This window comes from Equus asinus, chromosome 16 (genome assembly GCF_041296235.1).
Source record: "Equus asinus isolate D_3611 breed Donkey chromosome 16, EquAss-T2T_v2, whole genome shotgun sequence".
Classification (NCBI taxonomy): domain Eukaryota; kingdom Metazoa; phylum Chordata; class Mammalia; order Perissodactyla; family Equidae; genus Equus; species Equus asinus.
Window position 1 is genome coordinate 50,941,764 of NC_091805.1, and position 24,407 is coordinate 50,966,170.

At 38.8% G+C, this 24,407-nt stretch overlaps 1 protein-coding gene and 1 pseudogene across 1 annotated transcript in view; one reads left to right on the top strand and one right to left on the bottom strand.

Annotated features, from left to right (window-relative positions):
* NOTCH2 (notch receptor 2) overlaps window positions 1-24,407 on the bottom strand; it is a 153,422-nt gene that overhangs the window by 59,067 nt on the left and 69,948 nt on the right. Inside the window, exon 5 of the mRNA XM_014831045.3 lies at window positions 16,183-16,305. Within this exon, the coding sequence (XP_014686531.1) occupies window positions 16,183-16,305 (123 nt within the window). The remainder of the gene's footprint in view (window positions 1-16,182; window positions 16,306-24,407) is intronic.
* On the top strand, window positions 6,516-7,101 carry LOC139040413 (ubiquitin-conjugating enzyme E2 D3 pseudogene; annotated as a pseudogene).

The window sequence follows — 24,407 nt, forward strand, 5'->3', positions numbered from 1 at the left end:
GATGAATTGGTCTTTTCAGAGGTCTTTTGATACCAGTTTAGAGAGCTATCAAAAGGAACTAATGTTCAGATCATCTGAAATCTCTAAGACACAACACAAGCGCATGAAACTCAAAAAACTTCAAGGTGGCCTTCTTTCTTTCTTTGACGATAACTCAATGAATAACTCAAAAAAGCATTCTGATGAAGAGGTCTCAAAGAAAAAGCATATGATGTTTATACTCAGAAAATGCCAAGTCTATCCCTAGTCCCCAGAATACCTAACAATAATTCAACTGACAAGTATTTCCAGAAAGCCTGCAATGTGTCTAGTTGTATAGCCATCCCTGCAGCAGAAGCTGGTTGTGTCTGAGCTAAGCTAACTGATCACCTATTCTTTACTCCTCTCTAACTTAAACATCCATTATTACAGCACCAACATCACTCTATTGCCTTATTTGATTGCACATCCATCTCCCATCATTTGGCTGCAAGCAACCTCAGTTCAGGAATACCTGTTTGTATTCCCAGCTAAGATCCCACAGCCTAGGATGGCAGGATGGTAGGATGGGTGTGTGGGCATCTCTGGAACTCTACGCTCAGTGCCCCACTTCATCCATATAATTCTTGAAGGAGCTACCATGTCTTTACATGATCACATTCTCCTAGCTACAGCTGACTGAGCCAGGATGGGCATCTGATACAAGCTTTATTGCTGTGTCTCCTCCACTATTTTGGACTAGGAACCCTTTGCCACATGGATCAAAAGGATGAAGTGGCCAATCTACAAACAAAGTGATATGGGTAAATCAGATGTGCTCTGAAGAGAAAAACAGAATCATGGAGGCATTCAAATTACTGGTTTCTGTTGTTCCTAAAGCTCAACTGCTCCTAAGCCCATTCAGGGGCACAGCCATGCTGAGAGATGTCACTTTGAACAGATCCCCTAATTTCAGATGAGGATCTGTCAATTGAAATTCATTATATTAAGTAACACAGAGTGAGTAAGTGAGTGAGTGCTCACATTGGCAATCAATTACCCCATAAGAGATAATGTCATTTATTACAGAAAGCTTTGATCCCTTAATATACTGGCAGAAATCCTACCTCAGAGCAAAGGTAAATGTGTAATTAGGATACAGGTGAGATTTAGAAATGAAAACATGACGAAGAAGTAGGTGAAGAGTTGTATAACCTGGAAATTACTGACAATCTTAACTCTTACACTTAATGCTAACTCAAATATCTATGCTACCCTCAAACCAAATTGACTTGCTGAACGTGAGCAATTTGAATGTTTTTCTTTTTGACTGGCTCTGTGATGATTCTGGGTATAAGACACTGTGTGTTTAAAAATATCTCATATATTTCTTACGCATAATATAAGGTAAATAAAACAATGCTAGGAATGGAAATTTGGAAGTCTTTGTAAAGGAAACCAAGAGTCACTGATTGCCCACTATAAACCAGCCATTGCGCTTGGGCTGTCACAAAAATTATCTCACTTATAGTGGATGAAACAGACTCAGAGAAGTAAAATAACTTGCCTAGTGTGAGGCAGGAGAGCTGGAAGTTCAACCAAAGTCACCTGACTCTAAATTCTTAACAAAGACCTAAGGTGTGAATCTCACCATATCAAACCATTTCTGCATGTCTCATTTTCCCAAGCACACAAAGGCATGGGGAGGTGGAGAGGATGGAGAAAGTGAAAAATAAAATCATGACTCACACAACTGGATTATTGGAAAAACTTATGACTCTGAATTACTATCCAAAAGTCAAATGTACTTTTGGGTACAGTTCACTGTTTTTTGAATGAGATTGATTTTTGAAGGTTAGATACTTTCACTGAACACCTTAGATACTGTTTGTTAGAGAAATCAAATTTAGACAGCCAAGAGCATACTGGCTTATTAGTCATTTTCTACAAAACAGATCATTTTTCTCTAAGGTTCAGGCACATTTCTAGAGAACAACACTCCCTCCCAGGCTCATTTCTGCCAGAACTTTTTTCCCCTCATTCCAATTCTATCACCCAGTTTAAATTCAGAAGGAGGAAAACAGTAACCCTGGTGGCGACTACAATTGCTTGTTCCAAAATTCCCCAAAGAATGTCTGCTATGATACTGCACTTCCTTCATGTCACCACATCTTGGAACAGGAGGAAACCAATGCAGAAGGCTAAAAATAAAAAACATAAGGCTCAGAAAGGTTAAGTAACCTTCCCAAGGTCATAAACTAGTAAGTGAGAGCACTGTCATTCAAACCTGGATCAGCCTGACTCAAAATCTATTGCTCTTTGTACTGAAGCACAGTTAAGTATCCAGCCCTGGATCTGATCAACAAGATCTACAGACTAGGTCCCTGATCCTAGAGTTTTAAAGAACACTGAGAAGACATAGAAGCATGAGACAATTAAGAACACCCTTGGTAGAAATGAATAAAGGCAGAAAGTCTCTAGATAGTAGAATGGGAAAAGTTACTGGTGATTATCTAGAGGGGCTGCGCGCATTGTCTACAGTCATTTGACTTTCCCACTACAGCATGCCAAGAAAACACCAGCCTGGGCTGGAGAGAGAAAGCTTACTGAGGGTGGTGGGGAGGTGCTTAAAAGGAGAAAAGGTTGGAGATCATTAGAAGCTTTGAATTCAACTATAAATTCTGAATTTGATACAACAACCAAAGGGGAGTTATTGTAGGCTCACGGGTGGGCAAAGACATGATCAAAATTGTGTTTGAAGATTAGTCTGCCAGTAGAATACAGAAGGGACTAAAAGCAAATGACTTTCTGTGAGTAGGGAGAGATGGAGAGAGCACTAAGTTATGAGGTACCCAGCATATAAAAGCCTCTGGTGAAAAGGGAGAGCTGTGTTGTTTCCATGCCCTACCAAGCTACTAAATCGTCAGTCCAAACAAGTCTCAGCATGTATCACCATCTGTGTCAACACGCAAACTTTGCTGGTGAACTCCCAAAATACACTGCACAAAGCTCAGTTAGGCAAGCTTTTGAGGGTATCAATTATCCCTCTTACTAATTTCCAACTGCCAGACATTGCAGGCTACTACCATTTAACACTAGGAATAAGGCAGTGGGCTCTTAGGCCCTTCCCATTGCTTGTGTGCAAAAAAAAAAAAAAAGAAAGAACAACTTAAAAAAAAAAAAACAACAAATTACCTTCCCTATTGCCACCATAAGTCTGGACTAACTAGAAATGTCACACTACCAAATCTTTGGCTGATACCTTAAACACGTAGAGCCACTGATAGCAACTGACAATTTTCTGGGTGATAGTTTTAACCTTGTAAATATATCACAAATACGTATCTTCTCTTTACATATTTTCCTTCAGCCCCCATGGCTTACTGTTGGTTCCTTAAACATTAAGTTCTTTCCTACTTCGGAGTCTCTGCATACCCTGTTCTCTGCACCTCAAATATTCTTGCCCCTCTTATTTATTTATACGACTAGTTACTTCTCATTCTTTGACCTCTTTTATAAATTAAGAGATCTCCAAATTCACATCTCCCTGTTTTTCCTCCATCATTGCATCTATTCCATTAAATCCATCCTGCCATTTACCAAGAGTTGTAATTTTATATTTATTAACTCTTTACAGTCTCTGCCCCTATTAGACTGTACGTACCATGAGGGCAGGGACTGTGTCTGCCATTCACCTCAGTTTCCACGTCAGGCACTGTACTAGACACTTGGTATCAGTGGTGAAATAGACCTTAGACCTTGTATCTAATCTAACATGCTCATTTTCCAGATGAGGAAAGTAGGACCAAAGAGGTACGGTGATTGTCCACATTTGCACAGCTAGTTGGCATAAGAATTGGAAATAGACAAAATTAAAGATGGAAATCATTCAGTGCTAAAAAGGATGCTGGGGGTGTGAGATCACAGCAGATCAAGTTAGTCTTCAAAATGGGGAAGGGGACTCTGAGCTGACTGTTGAGGGACAGGGCAGAATTGAGTAACACAGGGGAAGAGCAGGACGCCTCAGTGGTGCTATTAATGAAGACAATACTAGCAACCAACCATTAGAAAAATAAGCATGCTGTATTGGTTTTATAGGAGTAGCGTCACTTTCATGTTAATCTTTTCTTACTGCCCAGTCCTACGATCTTAAAACCAAAGGATGAATGAGTAAGATTAAGGGCACAGCCTGTGGCAGTAAATATAACAACAGAGTAAACCTAAGAGGTCTGTATTGAAATGGAAACCATGACCTAGGCCTCATTAGCATTCAAGTGAGCCAGGGACCACTAAACAGACACCATTTTATGAGCTGCAACGCACCGGGGTACAAACAGCTCATTATGGCTCTCTCAAGATACCACAAACACCATCAATCTGACTTGGAGTTACAAATGACTGGGAAGTGAGAGGAGGAGGGGGAAAAAAGAAAAGAAAAGAAATGATCACTGAGTCTTAGCACTTTGAGAAGAAGCCCTCACCCTTCCTAGTCATCTCTCAACTGTGAAGTGTGTGGGAAAAACCTTTATCACATCAATGGCCCTGTTAAGGGTCAACTCTCATTGCAACAACAATCACCACATGGGGAACATATAAAAATGTTCCTTGCCCTGACCCTGCTATCTCCTATTCTATGGTTAAATTAAGATAATTTGGTCTCCAACATATCCTTCCAGCCAGCAGTCACCCAAGATCCTGAGTTATGGAGTTTCATCTTTCCATATCATAACAGAGTTTTCTTATAACCTCTGTCCTATAAACCTTCTCCTCTGTACACAGGAGATCTTCCATTCCGCTGCTGAAGTGAAAGAACAGAGAACAAGCTTGACTGTTCTACTGCCTGCTGGGTCTAAAGCTGGTTGAAACATTCTGTATAAACCCTGGAGCCTACAGAGTCTGCCTAATGAGGGAACGTGAGTGTGCACTAATGCGCAAGCACACGAATATGTATACGAAGCCTGGGGGTACGGAAGCGGCTAAGGGGATAATGTAGAGGTAGGGGATACACATATGGATAAATGCAAGAATCTCAGTGAATGTTCCCTAATCCTAGACACCATCATTTTTTTAGGACTCCTCAAAAGCCTGGTTTCCCTGCATCCTGATCAATATATTTTCTAAAGTGTCACCAGAATGATCTCAACATGTACAGGGGATTGTGCCATTTTGCCCGTTCGAACCCTTTGATGACTTCTATTACACTTAGGATAAAATTCTAAATCCTATCCACATTTTCCGCCTACCTCTCCAGTCTCTCCCCTTGAAACATCACTAGCTCCAGCCACTCTGGCTTTTTTTCATTTCTCAAAATGATCACAATCTTCCCCCTCCCCCCCCCCCCCAGGGTCTTTGCACATTCTGTTCCCTGTGCTTGGAACACTCTTACCCACATCTTTCCCGCACTAATTATTACTCATTGTCCACAGCTAAAATGTCACCTTCTCAAACAGACCTTACATACCTACCCCAAATTCAAGTACTTCTGCCTGTTAATAAGCTCTCCTAATAACCTCTACTTTTCCTGAAGGTATTTATTACAGTTCAAAATTTTACAGATGATTATATGATTTCTGTCCTTACTAGACTGTAAGTTCCAAGAAGAAATGAGTCGTTATCTATTTACTTCATCAGTGACTCCTCAGCACTTAGCACAGTGCCCAGCTAACAATATTTCTTGAGAAGTGCTCAAAAATATTTCTTAAATGAATGTTTATCTGCTTCTGTTTTCTCTTAAGTCATTCTAATCACAAAATAATAATCATCTTTCAACTCATCTCTCTCACACCTTTAGGGTGTCTCTACTCTATTCATACTCCCAAAGTTTCCATCATCCACTTATCCACATCCACCAATCAATACACAAACTTCTCATTCCATTCAAACTTCTCATATACAGATATCTCATTAGTTGCTGAACTCCATCTCATTTATACCATACCAAATTCATCTTGCCTTTTGACACTAAAAGTTCAACTACATCTAAATAGTAACTCTCCATCATGGTGGGTACCTTCCTTCTTCAACTGAAACCTAAGATTTCCCTAAAGAATGTATCCCAGCTAGCCCTCTTTGACAGAGGTCCTCCTCTTCCAATTACTTCCATCTACATGAAGGTAAGTAGGCAGATTCAACTTTTTCTTTAAACCCTAATGCTGCTACTGACTTCAAAGAGTGAAAATATATTTATTTAGCTATTTCTAGGTACCAGACACTGTGATAAGTGCTTACATTGATTGTCAAATGTAATCCTCTCATACAATTAGTCCAGTTTTACAGATGGAGTACACATCCAGTCCACACTGAAGAAAGATACTAAGTATCTCAGCCAGGTAAGGAGAAGAGACCCTGACAAAACCCAATAACAGCCCTGAATTTGGAGAGAAGGGTTGGGCCAGGAATAACTACAAAATTTAATGTCCCAATTCATTCATTTATTCAACAAATATGTATACACTATGTGGCAGGCCCTGACCTATATACACTGAGATTTTAATGGTAAACAGTTGTGGCTTCTACTCTGTAGAACTTACACAAATAAGTGTTTTACAACCAAACAATTACAACAGAGGGTGATAAGTGTTGTAATGGATACATGTTGCCTTGGGAGCACAAAGTAGGAGAACAGAGAAGAACTATGGTCTACAGGTCCAGCTGGGGATGATGAGTTTCACTGGCGAGCCACAATTATGGAACCCAATGACAGCACATATCAAGGCAATGTATTTTTTTAACAATTCATTCTCCTACAGACCACCCCTTCAAATCACCTAAGGTTGCATTTACAAGAATTTATTATCAAATATTAACAATAATGGCAGCATTTGTCTTGATATTCTAAGATCACAGTGGTCTCTTGCTTTAACTATTTCTACTTTTATCCATTTGTTCACTCCTATGTGATCCAGACCCAGATGAGCCCCTAGTGCCAGAGACTGCATGAATCTATAAAACAGACAGAGATAGGTACAACAGAATATCTCAGGAAAGGAATCAGAAGTATGCCATGTGATGCTACCTTAAAGTCAGAATAACCTGCATTATAACTGAATAAACTTTAAATTACTGTTAAAAAAAAAAAGAGAGAGAGACTTCATGTGTTAACCAGGTTGTGTGAAAGTGTGCATGTGTGTAAGACTGTGTAGAGGAAGGGGGTGCAGTGTGGAGTACTTCAGGCGGAAGGAAGTGTATGTGTATTGGTTTGAACAGAAGAGAAAACATGGCTCATTTGAGGCAATGAAGAAAAATTAGTGTGGTTCAATGACAAGGCATGCACCAGGGGAGACATGGCTGCAGAGGGAGTTGTATGCAGAACCTTGGAACTCTATCCAAAGACAAGGAGGACCCGCTGAAGCATTTTAAGCAAAGAAACAACACGATCCAATTTGTGTTTCAGAAAGCCCACTCCGCTGCTATGGGGAGAATGGACTGAACTCCATCTCACCCCTCCAGGTCAACAGCAATTTAAAGCACTGGGGACTCCCAGGGCTCCTGTGGCCGCTATAGCAACGAGAAAGTCTGTGGTGCATCTGGGGCAAATTCTGGATGCAGCAGCACCAAAGAGCATCCAGCCTCAGCCACTGTATGGAGAGCAGTGGATGCTGTGCCAATGCTGGATATTCATAAAGCTGACCCCTGGCACAGAGGCTTCTCCACAGAGAAGAAAATGGTGCCAAGCTTTGGTCCCCCTGCTAGGAGGCCCACACTCTGGCTCTCTCCCTACCTTCCTGCTGCTGGGCTGTTAACCAGTTTACATATAGAGCTCCTCACCTCAATGGGAGAAAAAACTAACTGCAGCAGGGGTTCCAAAGAGAATCAACATACTCTGTTATGGGCAAGCAGTTACTATGAGCAGAAGGAGTAAAATGGAGTTTAAAAAAATAACATGGGATCTATTAAAACATTTTGCAATATAAAAGATGGAGAACATACTATGTAAGATGTAGATAAAGAGCATACTTGTGAAAAATATTCACATCCAGAAACTAATATACTTTAGAAATAATTGGCTCTGGATTCTCAAGAAATTTAGACACATATATGTTCTAAAAAGAAATAAAAAATAACATAGAACATCAGATCTGATGAAAGGGTACAGGCTGGGAGAAACGCAGAAATAGAGAGGACCTAGAGGCAATGAGTAAATATTGTAAGAATATAAAATTGCAGTTCAAATAAAAATCAGAATTGGAAGCAATAAAGGATAGAACTGACAATGAAGAAAAATAAATCGGTGTTCTGAAGGAAACGCTTAAGAAGCTGTCTTAAAATGCAAAGGAAAAAAACAAGCAGATTAAAATAAGGAGAGAGAAGCTTTTAGCTATGGGGAAGAATGAAGACCTAATGTAAAGATAATAGGTGTTCCTGAAGACACAAAAAGAATGAAAAAGACACTCTTTTCCTGAGGTGAGAACAGACCTAAGTCTGCAGATACACAGGACTCAAAAAAGTACTAGGAGAAAGAATAACAGGGAAGATACCTATACAATATTGGTTTAAGATTTAAGTTTTAAAGAGAGAGAGAAAGAAGAGAGGAGAGACAGAAAGGGAGAGGGAGTGAGAGACTCATCTGACATTGGACGTCCCTAAAATACTGACCACGAGAAGCAAAGGAACAACGTCAAGGAACTTAATAAGATTAATTTGTGACCCAAGATTTCAATATCCAGATAAGATGCCATTTGTGCATTAAGGCAACTAAATCAAAAGATATTTTTCAAATATCCAAGAGCTCTGAAGATATGCCAACATGTCACTTTTCTGGAAAAAAAATTACTCAAAGATGTACTCATTTGACTGAAGAAAATAAACCAAAATAAAGAACTCAGGAATGAAAAGGTTGTGATATAAATGTTAAATGTACTGGTAGTTAACACAAAACAAGTTACACATAGAGCTAAGTCTAAAATATTATAAATTGTATTACAAAACAGCATAAATATCAAGAATAATTTTAAAAGAACATGCATACGATTTTTAAATTTTTAAATCCCAGATCACATAAACAAAATCTGGAGAGTGAATAGAAGATATAACAGAACTAAAAGTATGTTTATTCCTCATCCTACAGAAGAGGCAATTCGTATATACAGTCTCATGTTTGACACTAAAACAGAGAGATGGATTCAAATCCAAACTTTTCTAAACATGTATACCTCTAAAAACAAAATTAAAAAACACTAAATGCTATAATTTAAATCATCTCACCTCTATCTATTGTCCTCCTGGACCACTTTCCACTTCCTTGAATGACTTAAGCACATAGCTTATGTTCTTCTCACTCTTTCTTCTCCCATCTCCCATGAAATCAACATCTGGGTTGAGGACCAATAAGGTCATCCGAGCCAAGAATTATTACTTTTCTCAACTCATCAGACCTCTACATCCACTCCATATCACAAGTATACTCACATTCTAGATCTCATTATAAGACACTCATTGTTCCAACTCCAAGATCTCAAACCTAGCACTTATACTCTCTGACTATAACTTTCCATTTCTCTCCTTTCCCATTCCCAACAACCGTTTCACCTAATTTACCCCCACTAAAACTTGTCAAAGTAAATCCCTCCTAAATAACCCAGTTCATTAACCAACTCCCTTCTAGCTGCCTTCACTCTTAGTTTAGCCAGGGTTCTATGGTAGGTCACATGAATGAAGATCCTGTCCTCTATAGCTACTGCCCTGTATCTCGCCAATTTTTAGCTGCACAAAATGTTGAATGAGTGATCTATACCCACTCCTTCCCTTCCTCCCTTCTCAACACCTATTTTTCTCTTTAACCCCTTGCAATCTGGCCTCCTTCTCTCCTTTATATTGAAACTACATTTTAGAAGATTTCCAATGACCTGAAAAATTCTGATTAACGCTTTGCAGTTATCATTCTTATTTGAGTCTCCTGTCATTCATTCAGTAACTATAATTTGTTAAAATTGGTCCTGGGAATGTCAAAATAAGTAAGACCAGTTCTCAATCCTCCAGAGGCTGAGAGCCTATTAAGAGAGGAAAGCATATAAACCAATAAGAGCAGTAAATGTTACAAGTGCTACAACAGAGGCATGCAGAATTGAGTCAAGGGCACAATCTTAGAATGCACCCCCACCCCCCAACTCAGGATGCTATTAAGGCAGAGCCTCTTCCCAACTCTCATACATCCTCTTTTCTCACCTTCCTCCTTTGGATCCCTTTCCTCACCCATTTTCTTAAGTGTGGACAATTCTCACAATTCAGGTCCAAACTCTCTATTCTTTTCACTCCACACACTTTCCCTTACAGCCTTGATACATTCCCAAGACAACCAAAGATGACTTGAAATCTGAGTCTCTAGCCCCTCCCTCTGTTTGGACCTCCTGGTCTTTCTGCTGGATGTTTTTCACTTGGAAAACTCACCTCAAACTTACTATCATCGCTAGCCCATTTCTCTATCTCTGTCAATAGTCCCCACATTCTCCCACTGCTCAGATTCAAACAGAAGTTAACTCTTCTTAATCTCCCCACTCACCCAACTGAGTACTTAGATGGTCCCTAATTCCTACCTATGCTTCTTTCAAACTCACATTAATTCATACTTTCTACCTCCTATTGTGGTTATGTGTAGACTTTCTTATTTCTTCCTAGTGAATCTGATCATTCTTTAAACGTAGAAATTGATATATTTCTTCTATCTCTTCCAGCATCCACCACAGCATATTGGCTATAACAGTTTTTCAATAAATATCTGTTATTGAAGCTACCTTACAACCATCCTATGGGGGCTTGAAAAGCCATGAAGTGAGACTGGATCCTGCCTGGGCTGTAGCCAAAGCCAGACATTGAATTATGGACCACAAGGGCGGGAAAGACGCCTGTCAGTCTCACCCTCTGGATTTTGTGCAGGGTCATACTAACCACTCACCCCTGTTCACACCCCCGAGCACTAATTAGCTCTGAGACCTCTGGGATGAGGGTGCTTCAGGTTAGCACTCCGGCAGTCTGCCCAACTGAGAGCAGACTGAAATTGGGGTGGGGAAGCAGAATTCCAGAAAACAGGCTTATTATCAAGTCCTCACAATCAAGTTGACAGTAGAGAAACTGAAATGGGAGGTATATTTTCCCATTCTCCCATGCAGAATACAAATGAGAAAACTTTTATAGTCCCAGAAAAGAAACAAAAAATGGTTGTGAGAAAAGCCTCATCCTAGAGAATAGCTTATAACTAGAGGATAGACTGAAAGAGGAGCATTTGGTTCAAAATCAAAATACCACCATGAAAAGACTCCATTCCCAGACACAAGGAGCTCAGGCACTACCTCTGGCAGTATGCACTTGCTGATTCATGCCAAAAATTTTTACTGAAATTGGAGCAACAGACAGCAAAGGGAATCTTAACTAAATCTTTAGGATCATCATGTTATAAAGGAGAGCTGAGAGAAAACGTAGTCAGTTTTATTTGACTCATGTCCACCTAACTTCCATCGTTCACTTCTGCTTAGCATCCCAAAGCACTATTCCAAGCCCAAGCTGAAATTACATTTCTGGGTTAATAACAAGCACAGGAAAATAAATCATGTCTGCCCTAGAAGTGAACCCAAAACCAAAAGCTGCCAGAGAGGAATTTGTGAGTTGAGTTTAGAGGCAACTTTAATTCTGAAGGAAATGAACCTCTAAAAAGAAAATTCAAATCACAAGCTATGTAGACAAAACATTAATCTACACTGCATTAATTAATTTGGGAGACTTTAAAAACTTTTTTTTTTCCTTAAGTGGATATCTGCCAGAGCAGAACTTCTTTCATGAGATGACTTGGGGCCAAATACAGTAATAGTAAAGACATTTGTGCTCAGGCTTCATCAAATCCTTAGGTATGCTTCCATTTCCTAAAGGAGCATCCAACTACTCAGACTTATCTCTGTAACAAGATTTCTACAAAAAAGTAAACCATTTGCCAACCAACACCAGTTTCTTCCTCCTGTGCTTTAGTTCATCCAGAAGAGTGGTAGCTTTTAAAGGCACAAACTAATACTATTCTAGACAGCCATGTCAAGTAAAGAGGTTCTGCAGTGGACTAGAACACAGTTCTATCCACAACTGATGTAGAAACCACACCAGAACAAGGCTAACATGCTTTCCTCTAGTGAGGCCAACACAAGGCCCCTCTGCAGATAGCTACAAAAGTCCATCCGTCTATCACCCAGGATCAGAGAGGAGGCTCCTACAGAGTAGCAGCAATGGTAATACCTACAGATTGTCTCTGCATCTAAAGTAGTGTTGCCCAAGAGAAATATCATGAGAGATGCAGATATAATTTTTAAATTTCTAGTAGCACTTAAAAAAAGGAAAAAGAAACTGGTGAAATTATCTTTAATATTATGTTTTATTTAACCCAGTGTATCTAAAACATTATCATTTTAGCATCTAATCAATACTTAAAACATTATTAATGAGACATTTTACTTTTTTTTCTAAGTCTTCAAAATCAGGTATTTTACAGTGGTGACATCTCAATTTAAATCAGTCACCTTTCAGATGCTCAGTAGCAAGATGTGGCTAGTGGCTACCCTATCAAACAGCATGGATCTAGAATGTTTTACATGATAATTGTTTGCTGAATAAATGAAAAGCTCAAAATCTTGTTATTGTACCATTTATTCTCCTAATACTCCAACAAAGTAAGACATATCAGTTGCATGGATAGCAAATAAGGACTTCTGAAGAAAAGGAAGCTGACTCATTTACCCCAAATCAAACTATGAATAGACTCGGAAAAAATTTCTGGTCATCTTGAAGTCCAGAACATGCTATAAAAGACCAAGTCTTCTACTTATGTGCACTTATAAAGCAATACAGTACCTATCAGGCTCTTCTCATTAAAACTGTAGCCAATTCCCAAATCTCCAATTATTTCAAATTGATACCTAGTTATTCAGCTATATAATCCCATCCATTCTTTTTCAGATAGCTGGCAAGTTCATTTCCTTTCCTAGTGCCTATTCCAACCCTTCCTTTCCTATTTTGTCAAAAGCCAGACCAAACAACATGCTTCAATAGCTGGAAACTGTAAAGGGAATTCTGAACAAAATAGTAATAAGGTTCTTAGGTACAGTGAAAAAAACACCAGGCTGAATATAAAACATTCACTTAATTCACTTAATTTCTAATCTCAAAGTAAACAGGCAAATATTTAAAAAGGAAAAACAAAAAGACTAAATCATTATATCCTAGGATGATAAAATTATAAATTGAACTTTCAATCTATTAAAAAGACTCAAAGTCCTCAAAAAATAAAAATAAAACAACCCATAGAGTCAATCTGTATAGAAAAAAAGACCACAGATTTGAGCAGACTTGGCGTTCAACAAGCCTAGATTCAAACCCTAATCCAACCACTATGTGACTTGAGTAACTGTTTAACCCTTCTGAATATCCATCATCATCTGTAAGAAGCATATTTAACAAACTCTACCCCAATACAGTTATCATGAAGGTTATACAAAATAAAACATTATAATTATCATTTGGGTGCTAATAAACCTTAGTTGACTCCAAGTGCCCAGTCCCATTCATTTCTTTAATTTATGTAATGCAGAAAATATTAATTTGAATTTACAGCTCCAACATCAATAGAAATAGGAACGCTATGACCCAAAATTTTCTTTCTATTTTTCTCAGAATGAAGTGGGGGTTGGAATGGTGAACAGCTCGGCTATATTCTACTGAGAACAAAGGTCTATAAAGGGTTCCAGTAAGTGGTGTCATCAATAGTTCAACCACCCCATAACTCAGTACTTCTCTTACCTCAAGCATATAATAATGCCAATATGAACGTGGGGAGCATTATCACAGAGGGATGTATGGGGTAGTATGGAAGCCCAGAGAAGAACACTTAACTCAGCCTGGAGAGAGGTCATAGAAGGCTTCCCAAAGGAAGTAACCACTTGATCTGAGCCAGGAAGGCAAAAATGGTGAGGACAATAGGGAGAGGAGTGGAGAAGGGAAATCTAAAGAAAAGGAACAGTATGAATGAAGGCACAGGATGTGGTAGATATAGGAGAACTGGAAGCAGTTCTTATTGCTAGAATATGAAGTGCTGGTGGATGCATGAGAAGACTATAGAAGCAGACAGAGCCAAGGCCAGGAAGGACTTCATATTACAGAGGAAGGACCTTGGATTTCATCCTGTTAGTGATGGGGATAGAAAAAAACAAGGATGTCATTGGAAATCAAAGAATTGGCATGAGTGAAAAGAGGAAGGAAACATGTGATGGGAAACTGAAGACTGAGTCACTTTAAATGAAAGCAGATCAAAAGAAATAAATATTGCCACATTGAATTTATCCATCATTCCTACCATCCTTTCTAGAAAATGGAAAAACACATGGAGGAAGAAACACCTTATCAGGACTTTCATAGAAGAGAGGTATTTATTAAACATCCTGCGTAAGAAATTTTGGTAAACTATTATTCCACTGGGAAAATTTCCCTAAGATCAGGCCTTCCTAATTCATATCAAAGCAGGAAATTGAGTATGGTATCAAAGAAAAACCAGCAATGAAATCACAATATCATTTAATCTTCACTGGCATCAGAAGCCTTAGTACCTCACAAAGCCAGTCTCTCACAGGGCAAAGGAGAGATGAGAACAGGGTCATGTTCCTAGCAAGTATCTCATCCTGCCCAACACCACCGTGAGGATCATTAAAAAGAAAGACATTCAAATCTTTCCAGGTATTATGTGTCACATAATTAACTTCACAGTAACTGTTTTAAGTTGAAAAAAAAAAATGGCCTCTGAAAAGTCTACCAGAGAAATGGCAAAAACTAAAGAGAATAGAGAATTCGACAGAAAGAGCAGAGGGTTGGGAGTGAAGTCCTAGGATCAAGACACCGAGAAGAAATTCTAGGGGAAGTCCAATTCCAGGGAAAGTTGGTGGGAAAGTAATAAAAATGACAGTTTGGGGATTAAAAGCAGAAATGTGTGGCCTTCCAGGAAATCATGTTATTGAAGTTTTAAACCCTTCTAATCCTTTTCTATTCATAGTTTATAGCTCTAAAGAGTACTCTAAATGATTAGCTGCTACAGAGAAGGGAAAGCAATTCGGAGATTTGAAAGACTCCCAGGTGGTATCGGCAGGGACCCAAGATCTAGACTTCTCTGCTGGGCACAATTCCTCGCTGGCACTGGAGTTTCTTCCCTCTAACATTCACTTATTCTTGGGTTTCCAGATTAAAACAATCAATTTCTCTCTTAATCACTTACTCAGGTCCTAATTGTCTCCACTTTCAGTTAGACAAATAGAAACAGAAATTGGAACCAAATGTCTGCATAAAATCACTTAACTTTCAAAAGTAAGTGGAAAATCTGCCTAAGACAACATGAGAAACTTCCAAGAGGTTGTGAAATTGAGCAAGACTACTCCCCTGACGTCAGAGGCAGAAAAATCTATTCTTTTTCCTATATGCAAAAAGGGATACAAGAAAAGAAGAAACAGAAATGTAGGTGAGTGTCATAAAAATAATGCCATCAAGGGGACCTGCCCCACTCTTTGCACAATTATAGGACACGACAATAAGATGAGATAGATTTCTGTCTGTGAAGATAAGCTCTGAACTCTTGCATTCTGTATAACTTATTTTCACTTTTTTTTTCAGTTGGAAGGAGTATTTTTAATGGCCTTTTCATATGACTATGAATATTCTTTGATATTACACCAAAACTTGACAAGTTTTAGTTTCCCTTTTTTCCAGCTTTACTGAGATATATTTGACTTATAACACCATGTAAGTTGAAGGTGTACAATGTGATAATTTGATATCCATGTATATTGCAAAATGATTACCACAATAAAATTAGTTAACACATCCATCAGCTCACAGTTACCACTTGTGTGTGTGTGGTGAAAACATTTATATTTTCGCATTTAAGTATGTTCTTGCCCTCTCAAATATTTATTAAGCATCTACTATGTTCCAGGCAATGTACTGCTTTTCCCAGATAGTGACATCAGAGTCTGTCAGTCATGCTCTTCTCTCATATCTGCCACAGCACCTAGCATGGTGCTGAGATCAGAGCAGCTGCCCAATAGATACCTGTGAAAATATTTCTTTCTTTCAGAGAAATAGGTGAACAGACAGAGTTAGCACTTTACCCAATGATGTAGCACCCTTATAAAAAGTGCCCACTTCAGTAAAAGCCTGCCTCTGGATACCAATCCTTGCCCCATCCTGAGTGACTCACCACACTGTACATACCTGTCCACTGAGGCGGGCAGCGGCAGTTGTACGTATTAACACCATCCACACAAACCCCTCCATTCTGACACTTGTGGTTAGGGCAGTCATCAATATTCCGTTCACAGGTGTTCCCTTCAAAACCTGGTGCAAGAAGAACAAGAGAAAATGATGAATTCTCATAGAGGAGAGGTGATCTACTCTTCTCCCATAGGACATGGTCATCAGAACAGACCTACTTCATTATTTCAATTCAGTAGCCAGCAGTTGGTCCACCCAGGACTCACCATATAAAAAAAAATCCGTCAATCATCTATCTTCTCTTGCCTCAAGCATCACTAGACAGTTAAAATGAATCATTATGCCAACGACATGCCTTCATAGTTACCTCACAAGTATTTCAAAGTGTTTTCATGAAATAAAATCCCAGTGAAGATGAATGTCTAGTCAGGACAGCTATTCACTGCTTCTAAAAAAAAAGATTATTATATTTGCCCCAGTTCCATGCTGGGGAATGAGCCGAACAGATAAAAGATTACCTAATTAAATTTAAATTCCTTTTATTCTTTTCTTGGGATGATTGGTTGGGAAAACTAGGTGGAAGTAGGGAGCATAAGAAAAATACTGAACTTAAAGTCTGAAGATATGAGTCAAGTTCCAGCCTCATTATCTATAAGCTATTTAACACATAGTAAATTACAAACTCTGAACCAGCTTCCTCATCTGTAAAAAGAGGCTGATTCCACCTGCCCAGCCTGCCTTTCTAGGTTGTTATAAGTGCCACGTCATGAGTAAAGTGCAATATAAATATAAAAAGCCAGCTGAAAATGGAGTGGCATTATTACTAATTAAACTTACCAACTCTCCAAAATCTTCATCCTCCTTTCTACATTTATAACATTACTTCCTTCCTCCTCATTTTTCCCTTTTATGAAAAACGAACCAGCACACCAAACTTCGCCTTAACTGACCGCAGTGTGTTCCTCTGTAATTTATATATTGGGCTTTTTCATTTCTTCTTGCTACCAAATCCCTTACTATTAAAATAGAAGACTACCAGCTTTAAAACAAGAGAAAGTTCACAGAACATTCTCCTATTTGAAATATAGTATGACTAAGTATTTGGCCTCTTCGAAATATCCCTTAAAGTTTCCCTCTCTCACTCAAAACACTTATTTGGTCTTCAACTAGGCACTGGGGATATAACAGTGAGGAAAAGAGACAGAATCCCTGATTTCAGGGCATTTTCACCACCATTTGCCTGGTGGGTGGGACAGACATCAATCACATCTTGCTTTATTCATTCCTTAGCACAAGCTACTGTGATATTCTACATCTGCTCTGCTCCACTGGAACATGGCTGGTTCCTCTGAATACAGTGGCAGTCAGGTAACTGAGTATAAACCAAGTGGCCAAATAAATCACCCAAAGACCAAAGGAAATCACTCCCTAGAAGACAGGGATAAGTGAAAGCTTGACTACAGAGAACCATATTTCTCCAGGTATTTGGTACTCAGTCCATTCAAGCAGATGAATCACCAAGTAAGACTGAGAAAGACTAGGAAAATTTTTAGAGACTCAGATTTTAAAAAATTTCTTGTATTACTCACATATCTGTTTAATCAAATGAAAGTCTTACAAATAGAATACTGAGTCAGAAAATGTTGAATTGTTTAGGCCCACCCCTAATTACGATAAGTGAGGGCAAATCTACAGATCCACCAAGTAGCAGTCCCCAAGCAAGAACTGAGGTCCATACTCCTAGTTTAGTCCTCTTAATGGAAATATTCTTTAGGAAAGTTAAAGATACAGTTTTAGAGTACGGGAGAGAAATAGGGCTCCTGACCCTCCACTGTAGAACCTGTGTGGTCTGGGGGTGTTCTAGAACTGGCAATGGTCATCTTCCCCCTACCTTGATCTCTCTGGTGACTAAGACCAAATATGGCTGACTAGGGTATCAGGGAGGTGATGAAGCCCTTGCAGCCAAACTAGAAGGAATTGAAACTGCAACCCTGAATTTATACTAGCCAATGCTACAACTAACTGAATTCACCAACCACAGACAAATTAAGAAAGCAGAAGCATTTCAGCATAACCACAACATATGAGAAATAAAATGTTTTCTTTTTATGACTATTTTTAAGGTGGTTCTTCCTTGTCAATAGGTAAGTAGGTAAGAAGGCAGGTCGGTGAAAGAGTTCATTCACAGTTAAAGCAGGGCCTCTGGGGCCCTAGGTTCAACTCTCAACCTTGCCATGCCATAGTTACGTGAACATGGGCAAGATACTTACATTTTCTTTCCTCTCTGGGAGAAGTAACAGGACCTAACTCAAAGGGTTGTTGTAAAGATTAAATGAGTTAGATATAAAGAGCACTTAATTTAATAAATAGTTGGACAAATGACTATCTACCTGCAAAAGAATAAAGTTGGACCACTTCCTCACACGATATACAAAAATTAACTCAAAAAGTAAGAGTTAAAATTATAAGACTCTTAGAAGAAAACACAGGGTAAATCTGTGACTCAGGATAGGCAAAGCTTCCATAATATGATCAAAAGCACAAGCGACAAAATAAAAAAGAGACAGTTTGGACTTCATCAAAATTAAAAACACTTGGGCTCCAAAGGATACTATCAAGAAAGTGAAAAGACTGCCCACAGAATGGGAGAAAATATTTGCAAATCATATATCTGATAAGAGACTTTTACCTAAGATATATAAAGAACTCTTACAACAATGATAAGAATACAATATACATAATATAGTAATAAAAGACAACCCAATTATAAAATGGGTAAAGGATCTAAATAAATATTTCTCCAAAGAAGATATACAAATGGCCAATAAACACATTAAAAGATGCTCAAGATCATCAGCCATCAGGAAAATGCAAATCAAAACCACAATGAGATATCACTTTATACCCACTAGGAGGACTATAATCAAAAAGACAGATAATAACAAGTGTTGCCAAGCATGTGGTGAAATCAGAAACCCTCATACACTGCTGGTTAGAATGTAAAATAGTGCAGCCACTTTGAAATACAGTCTGGTAGTTCCTGAAAAGGTTAAATAGAGTTATCATATCACCCAGCAATTCCTCTCCTAAGGATATACCCAGGAGAAATAAAAACACATGTCCATACAAGTACTTCTAAAAAGATGTTCATAGTAGCATTATTCATAACAGCCAAAGAAGTAGAAGCAGCCCAAATGTCTATTAATAGACATGATGAATGGATGAATAAAATGTGGTAAATGCATACAACTGAATATTATTCAGCCATGAAAAGGAATGAAGCACTGATATCTCCTACAACAATGGATGAACTATGAAAATACTATAAAAACATTACATGAAAGAAGCCAATCACAAATGACCACATAGCATGTGTTTCCATTTATATGAAACGTCCAAAATATGCAAATCTATAGACAGAAAGTAGATTAGTAGTTGCCTAATACTGAGGGGGAGTGGGGGGTGGCAGGAGATGGTGACTGTCTGTTAATGAGTACAGGGTTTCTTTTGGAATGATAAAAATGTTCTAAAATTGACTGTCGTGATGGTTACACATATCTGTGAGTATAGTAAAAACCACTGAATTGTACACTTTAAAAGAGCAAATTATATGGTATACAAATTATATCTCATAAAGCTGTTATATTTCCGGAAAAAGCACTTAAAACAGTCTGATGCATAATAAGTATTCTATACATATTAGCTACTACTATTATATATCAACGGGATCAAAGCATTCCCTAGAGATTATCTACTCCAATCCTTTTACGTTACAGATGAAGAAGTTGAGGGCCACATGGCTGATTTACCCAAGTTTACATGGCTAGGAGATAGGAGTCAGCGCTGAACCAGAAACTTCACCCAGTTTCAATCAGTATGCTCTCGGGGACTCCAGAATTTCCTTTCAATAATCTGAAAAACTGACCTCAGGTCAAAAGTTCCCACGTCTGAGAAAACTCAAGCCAAATCAGTTCTCCTCCAGAGTTAAGACAGATTTATGCTTTAAAAATAGAGATCCAGAACTCTTTTTGGAAACAGCTAGCAAATACTTATAAGAAAGTCTAACAAAGTGGGGGAGGGGGTAAGGTTTATATGAACAAGTTAGAGTGCAATCACTTCTTAAAAATATTTTTTAAGGTTTTAGGGGAAAGGGAAACAGACAAGTCTCCAGACCCGTGGGTGGGATGGGTGTAGCCGACTTAGGGAGAGGCTCACATGACTGCACTAAAAGGAGTATACTGCTGAAAGCCAACTCACATCCTTAAAAGGCCAAAAGGAGAGAAATTAAACTTAGAAGGAACATTTTAAGGCTGTGTTGTTATAAAACCGTAGGCCACGTAACTGATAAATGATGACAGTGAGGGTGGGGAGCAGAAAAGAGTCTTTTGAACTTGTCATCCCACACAGAAAACAGCATCTCTCAAGAGAGCATCATATCTTTCCATTTTCAGACCCTGGGAGGTGTGAGGGTTGAGAGATACAAAGAAGAGAGCAGAAAGGGGAAGATGAGATGACACAACCAGGATTCTCTCAGGCCAAGCTGAAAGTTCTCAGGAAGAGCTTCAGCGCACAGCGATGAAATAGTGAGGAAAAAAACAGGGATACCTGGAACCGGACAAAGGCAAAAGGTAAAAGGCTACAGGGCCACCTTCTTCCCTCCCCCCCAGGGAGAAGCCTATCACAAAAGCAAACTGACCGCATCTTTGTCCAATTGGTTTCCTTGGCACACATCTTCCATCCTCTGAATGGGCCCAGATGAGCTCACTGACCCCCATGACTGGCCCATGTATCCCTCAGCCCTACCAACCACCCAGGCTGCTGCTCCTACCTGCTTCCCTTGATGTTTCCTTATGGCTCTCCACCTCCCTTTCAACCTTATCACCAAAAAAGTCAGACAAATGAATAAGGGGGTTCAAAAGCAATAAATTCAGTACATAAAAAAAAATTACAGAATATAGGAACTCTCTTCTCTATCACAATGAATTCATTTATTTGCCAGATATTCACTGAGTCTCAATTTTGTGCCTCGCACTAAGTTGTGTACTGTGGGGAAAGTTAAAATGAGAGTGTCTACTAGGAAAAAGGAACAAATAAACACTTGGTTTGATAAGTGCTGTGCTAGAGGTATGAAGGTTGCCAAAAGACCTCAGAGGGTCTCTAATCCCCATGGGGTAGAAAATATAGAAGGCATTTCAGTGAAATAGGTACCTCTGGCAAATCACAAAGAATAAGTTCTATATAAAAAGGTGGGGTAAGGGGTAGAAGATGAAAGAAAGCTGAAGAGATGGCATGGGCAAAACTACCAAGCGTGGGAGAACAGGAAAGACTTCCAGGAACATCAAGTCAAAGGAGCTAAACCAATGCCCCCTGGAAACTGGTACGATCATTTCTGCATCTGCTCCAGAGAAATCTGCCAAATATGATTAGTATAATACCCAAGAGAATATCACATGCCCCTGCAGATGAGAATGCAAGAGGGGATTACTTCTAACAGGTGTTAAGCTCAGCAACAACAGAGGAGACATAAAAGCCACAAAAAGTGTTTAAGCTTTATTTTAATGATATGGGGATACTACACGTAATCAGCCTGTGAAGTAAAGAGGTGGTTTACAAAGAATAAACCTTCGTTGTTTGGAAAGGACAGATGACAGCTTTTTTATGAAGTTTAAAAAAGATCACGGAGGAATAAAGAGGTGTGGGAGAGAGAAAAAGAGAAAGTATGTTGAGGCCTGTTTAAGTGTGAACTCCCAAGGCATAGCCAGTAGATCCAAACAACCCACTGTTAGATTATTGTGCTACTTTTTTAAATATCCACAAACATAAAACCAGCCTAACTCATTCTCTCCCCACTAGTTGGCCCTAACCCCAAATTACTGAGAGTCAATGATTCAATAATTTATTTTCTATTTTGCTCTTACGTTAAAATTATCCTGGCTGAGTGCCCTTCCTCAGGGCTTCTGCTAAAGATTTTACTTAATGGTAGCTCATGAAGGATCTGGATTATTAACAGTTGTTGATCCAAGGAGAAGATGAAATCTAGTTCCCTGGTTTTATTCTATTAGTTCCCTCTTGAACATATTCTTTTTTCCTTCCCTCTACGGAGAAACACTTCTTTTTTTGTCACACAAGATGAGTCATTTTTTCAGTTTTAATTCCCTCCACATGAGTCTTGCAATAATACTAAAATCAACTTACGGTAACTTTTCCTTTGCAGGAAAAGAACTATAACTTAGCCATTTGAATATAATCACGAATTTATGTGGGGTTCACTGACTTTGAGAGTTGAAAGGACTCTCAAATTTTTCTTATCTAGTACAAGAGTATACACGAACAAAAGGAGAAGCCAAACTAAGTCCGGGTGCATCCTCAGCAAACTAAAGATGCATGATACCAGGAAGAAAATGAGAAGACCAAAGTTATATTCGCAATACTATGATATTATACTAAACTCAGTCCATAAATATTTGTGTGCCTATTATGTACCTGTCACTGTTTTTAGGTGTTTGGGATACATTGCTAAACAAAAAACAAAGATTATAGCTTTCCCTCTGGTGGGGGAAGAGGCGGGAGAATTTGGAAAAAGGCAATAAACAGTAGACATAATGAAGTAAATTATATAGTGCAAATTATATAGTGAGAAGATGGTTAAGTGTTACAGAAAAGGAAAAGAAAAAGTAGACCAGGGCCAGTAATTAAGGGGGGAAGGGGACTGGTTACAATTTGAAATAGGGTGATCAGGGTAGGCCTCAATTAAAAGTGCAAAGACTTGAAATATGGTGGGAACCAGCGATGGACAGTTGCAGAGCATCTTAACAAGCTACTTCACCTCCTGCTGACTTGGTTTCCTCATTTTTAGAACATTCTCTTCAAATAAGGGTAGTGTTTACATTGAGAGAGTGATTATTATTTTAACTAACATTTTAGTCTCTTGAATAGTGTGGAGGGCAATGGAGGGAGGGGCAAGGAGAATGGTATTACATTATGAAGAGGACTTTCTAAAAGAAAAATTGTCTCCAGGCACTATTTCCCTATTCCAAACTCCACCTGGGACATAGAGACAATGAGCATAAAATCTTACAAAATGTGTAAATACATATTTATTCATAGTGTTACTGCACCATCTATTGTTTTGAATTCTTTTTTGATTTCCTTCTACACGTTGTCCAAGCTAATGTCATCTGCTTTAGATCCTGGGACCCCAAAGGCAAGAACTAGTCTACTTATTTTTAAGTATGTGCATGATGCCATATATAGGCTGATATGTAATAAATACTCTTTGATCGTAATTAGAAGTATCTCCTTTTTCTTAAAACATGAAACTACTTTTTTTTAACCCAAACAACTCAAAGCATTTAACAAAAAGTTTCACACATTTCAGGGGCAGACAGGCAGCACAGTGTGATGCAGCTGGATGCACAAGGCACAGGCTTTGGAAATAACCTGCCTGGGTTTCAGGACCCAGCCTAACCACATGTCAGCTGTGTAACTTTGGGTAAATCACTTAACATCTTCAAACTTGAGTTACCTCACCTGGGAAAACTCAAAAAATCATACCTATCCTCAAGGTTTTCATGTAATTGAGCTAATGGATGCAGAAGTACCTGGCACAGTGCCTGATTCATAAAAAGTATTAAATAAATGTTGGTTTTCTCTTCGCCAAATCTTCTCCCCGCCCCCGCACTCCCATCCCAATCTCTAACACACACACAGACACACACTTCATCAGGGAGTAAATAAACGTCTTGCTTTAAACTACAAGCAGAGCATAAGAGACAGCCAAGATCTCCTTACTCCATCCCACTAGCCCTGGCAGCCTCTCAGCTGTGGAATCCCTGGTTATTTCCTTTCTCAAGGAGATACTATTCTGGTTTGACAGATCCTTTCCTGGACACACTCTCAGAATTCCCTAAGGTTCTTATCGTGGCTAATGGCTAACAATGCAGAGACTATGGGAGTGAATAATCACTCTCTCCTAGCTAAAAACTTCCTTTATTGACTTCTCTCACTTCCCGTCAGTATTTTGCTGCCAAATCAACCTCTGGTTCTAGGCAACTATTAAAAGTAATTTTCTTGAAACTGAAAAACATATTTAGCCTCAACAATAAATCACACTAACCTCAATTACTAGCCACTGAGACTATTAGAATATTAGGCTATTAGAATATTTGTAACATTAAATTGTTTACATTTCTATTTGCTTCTTTAATCCTTAAAATACAAACAAA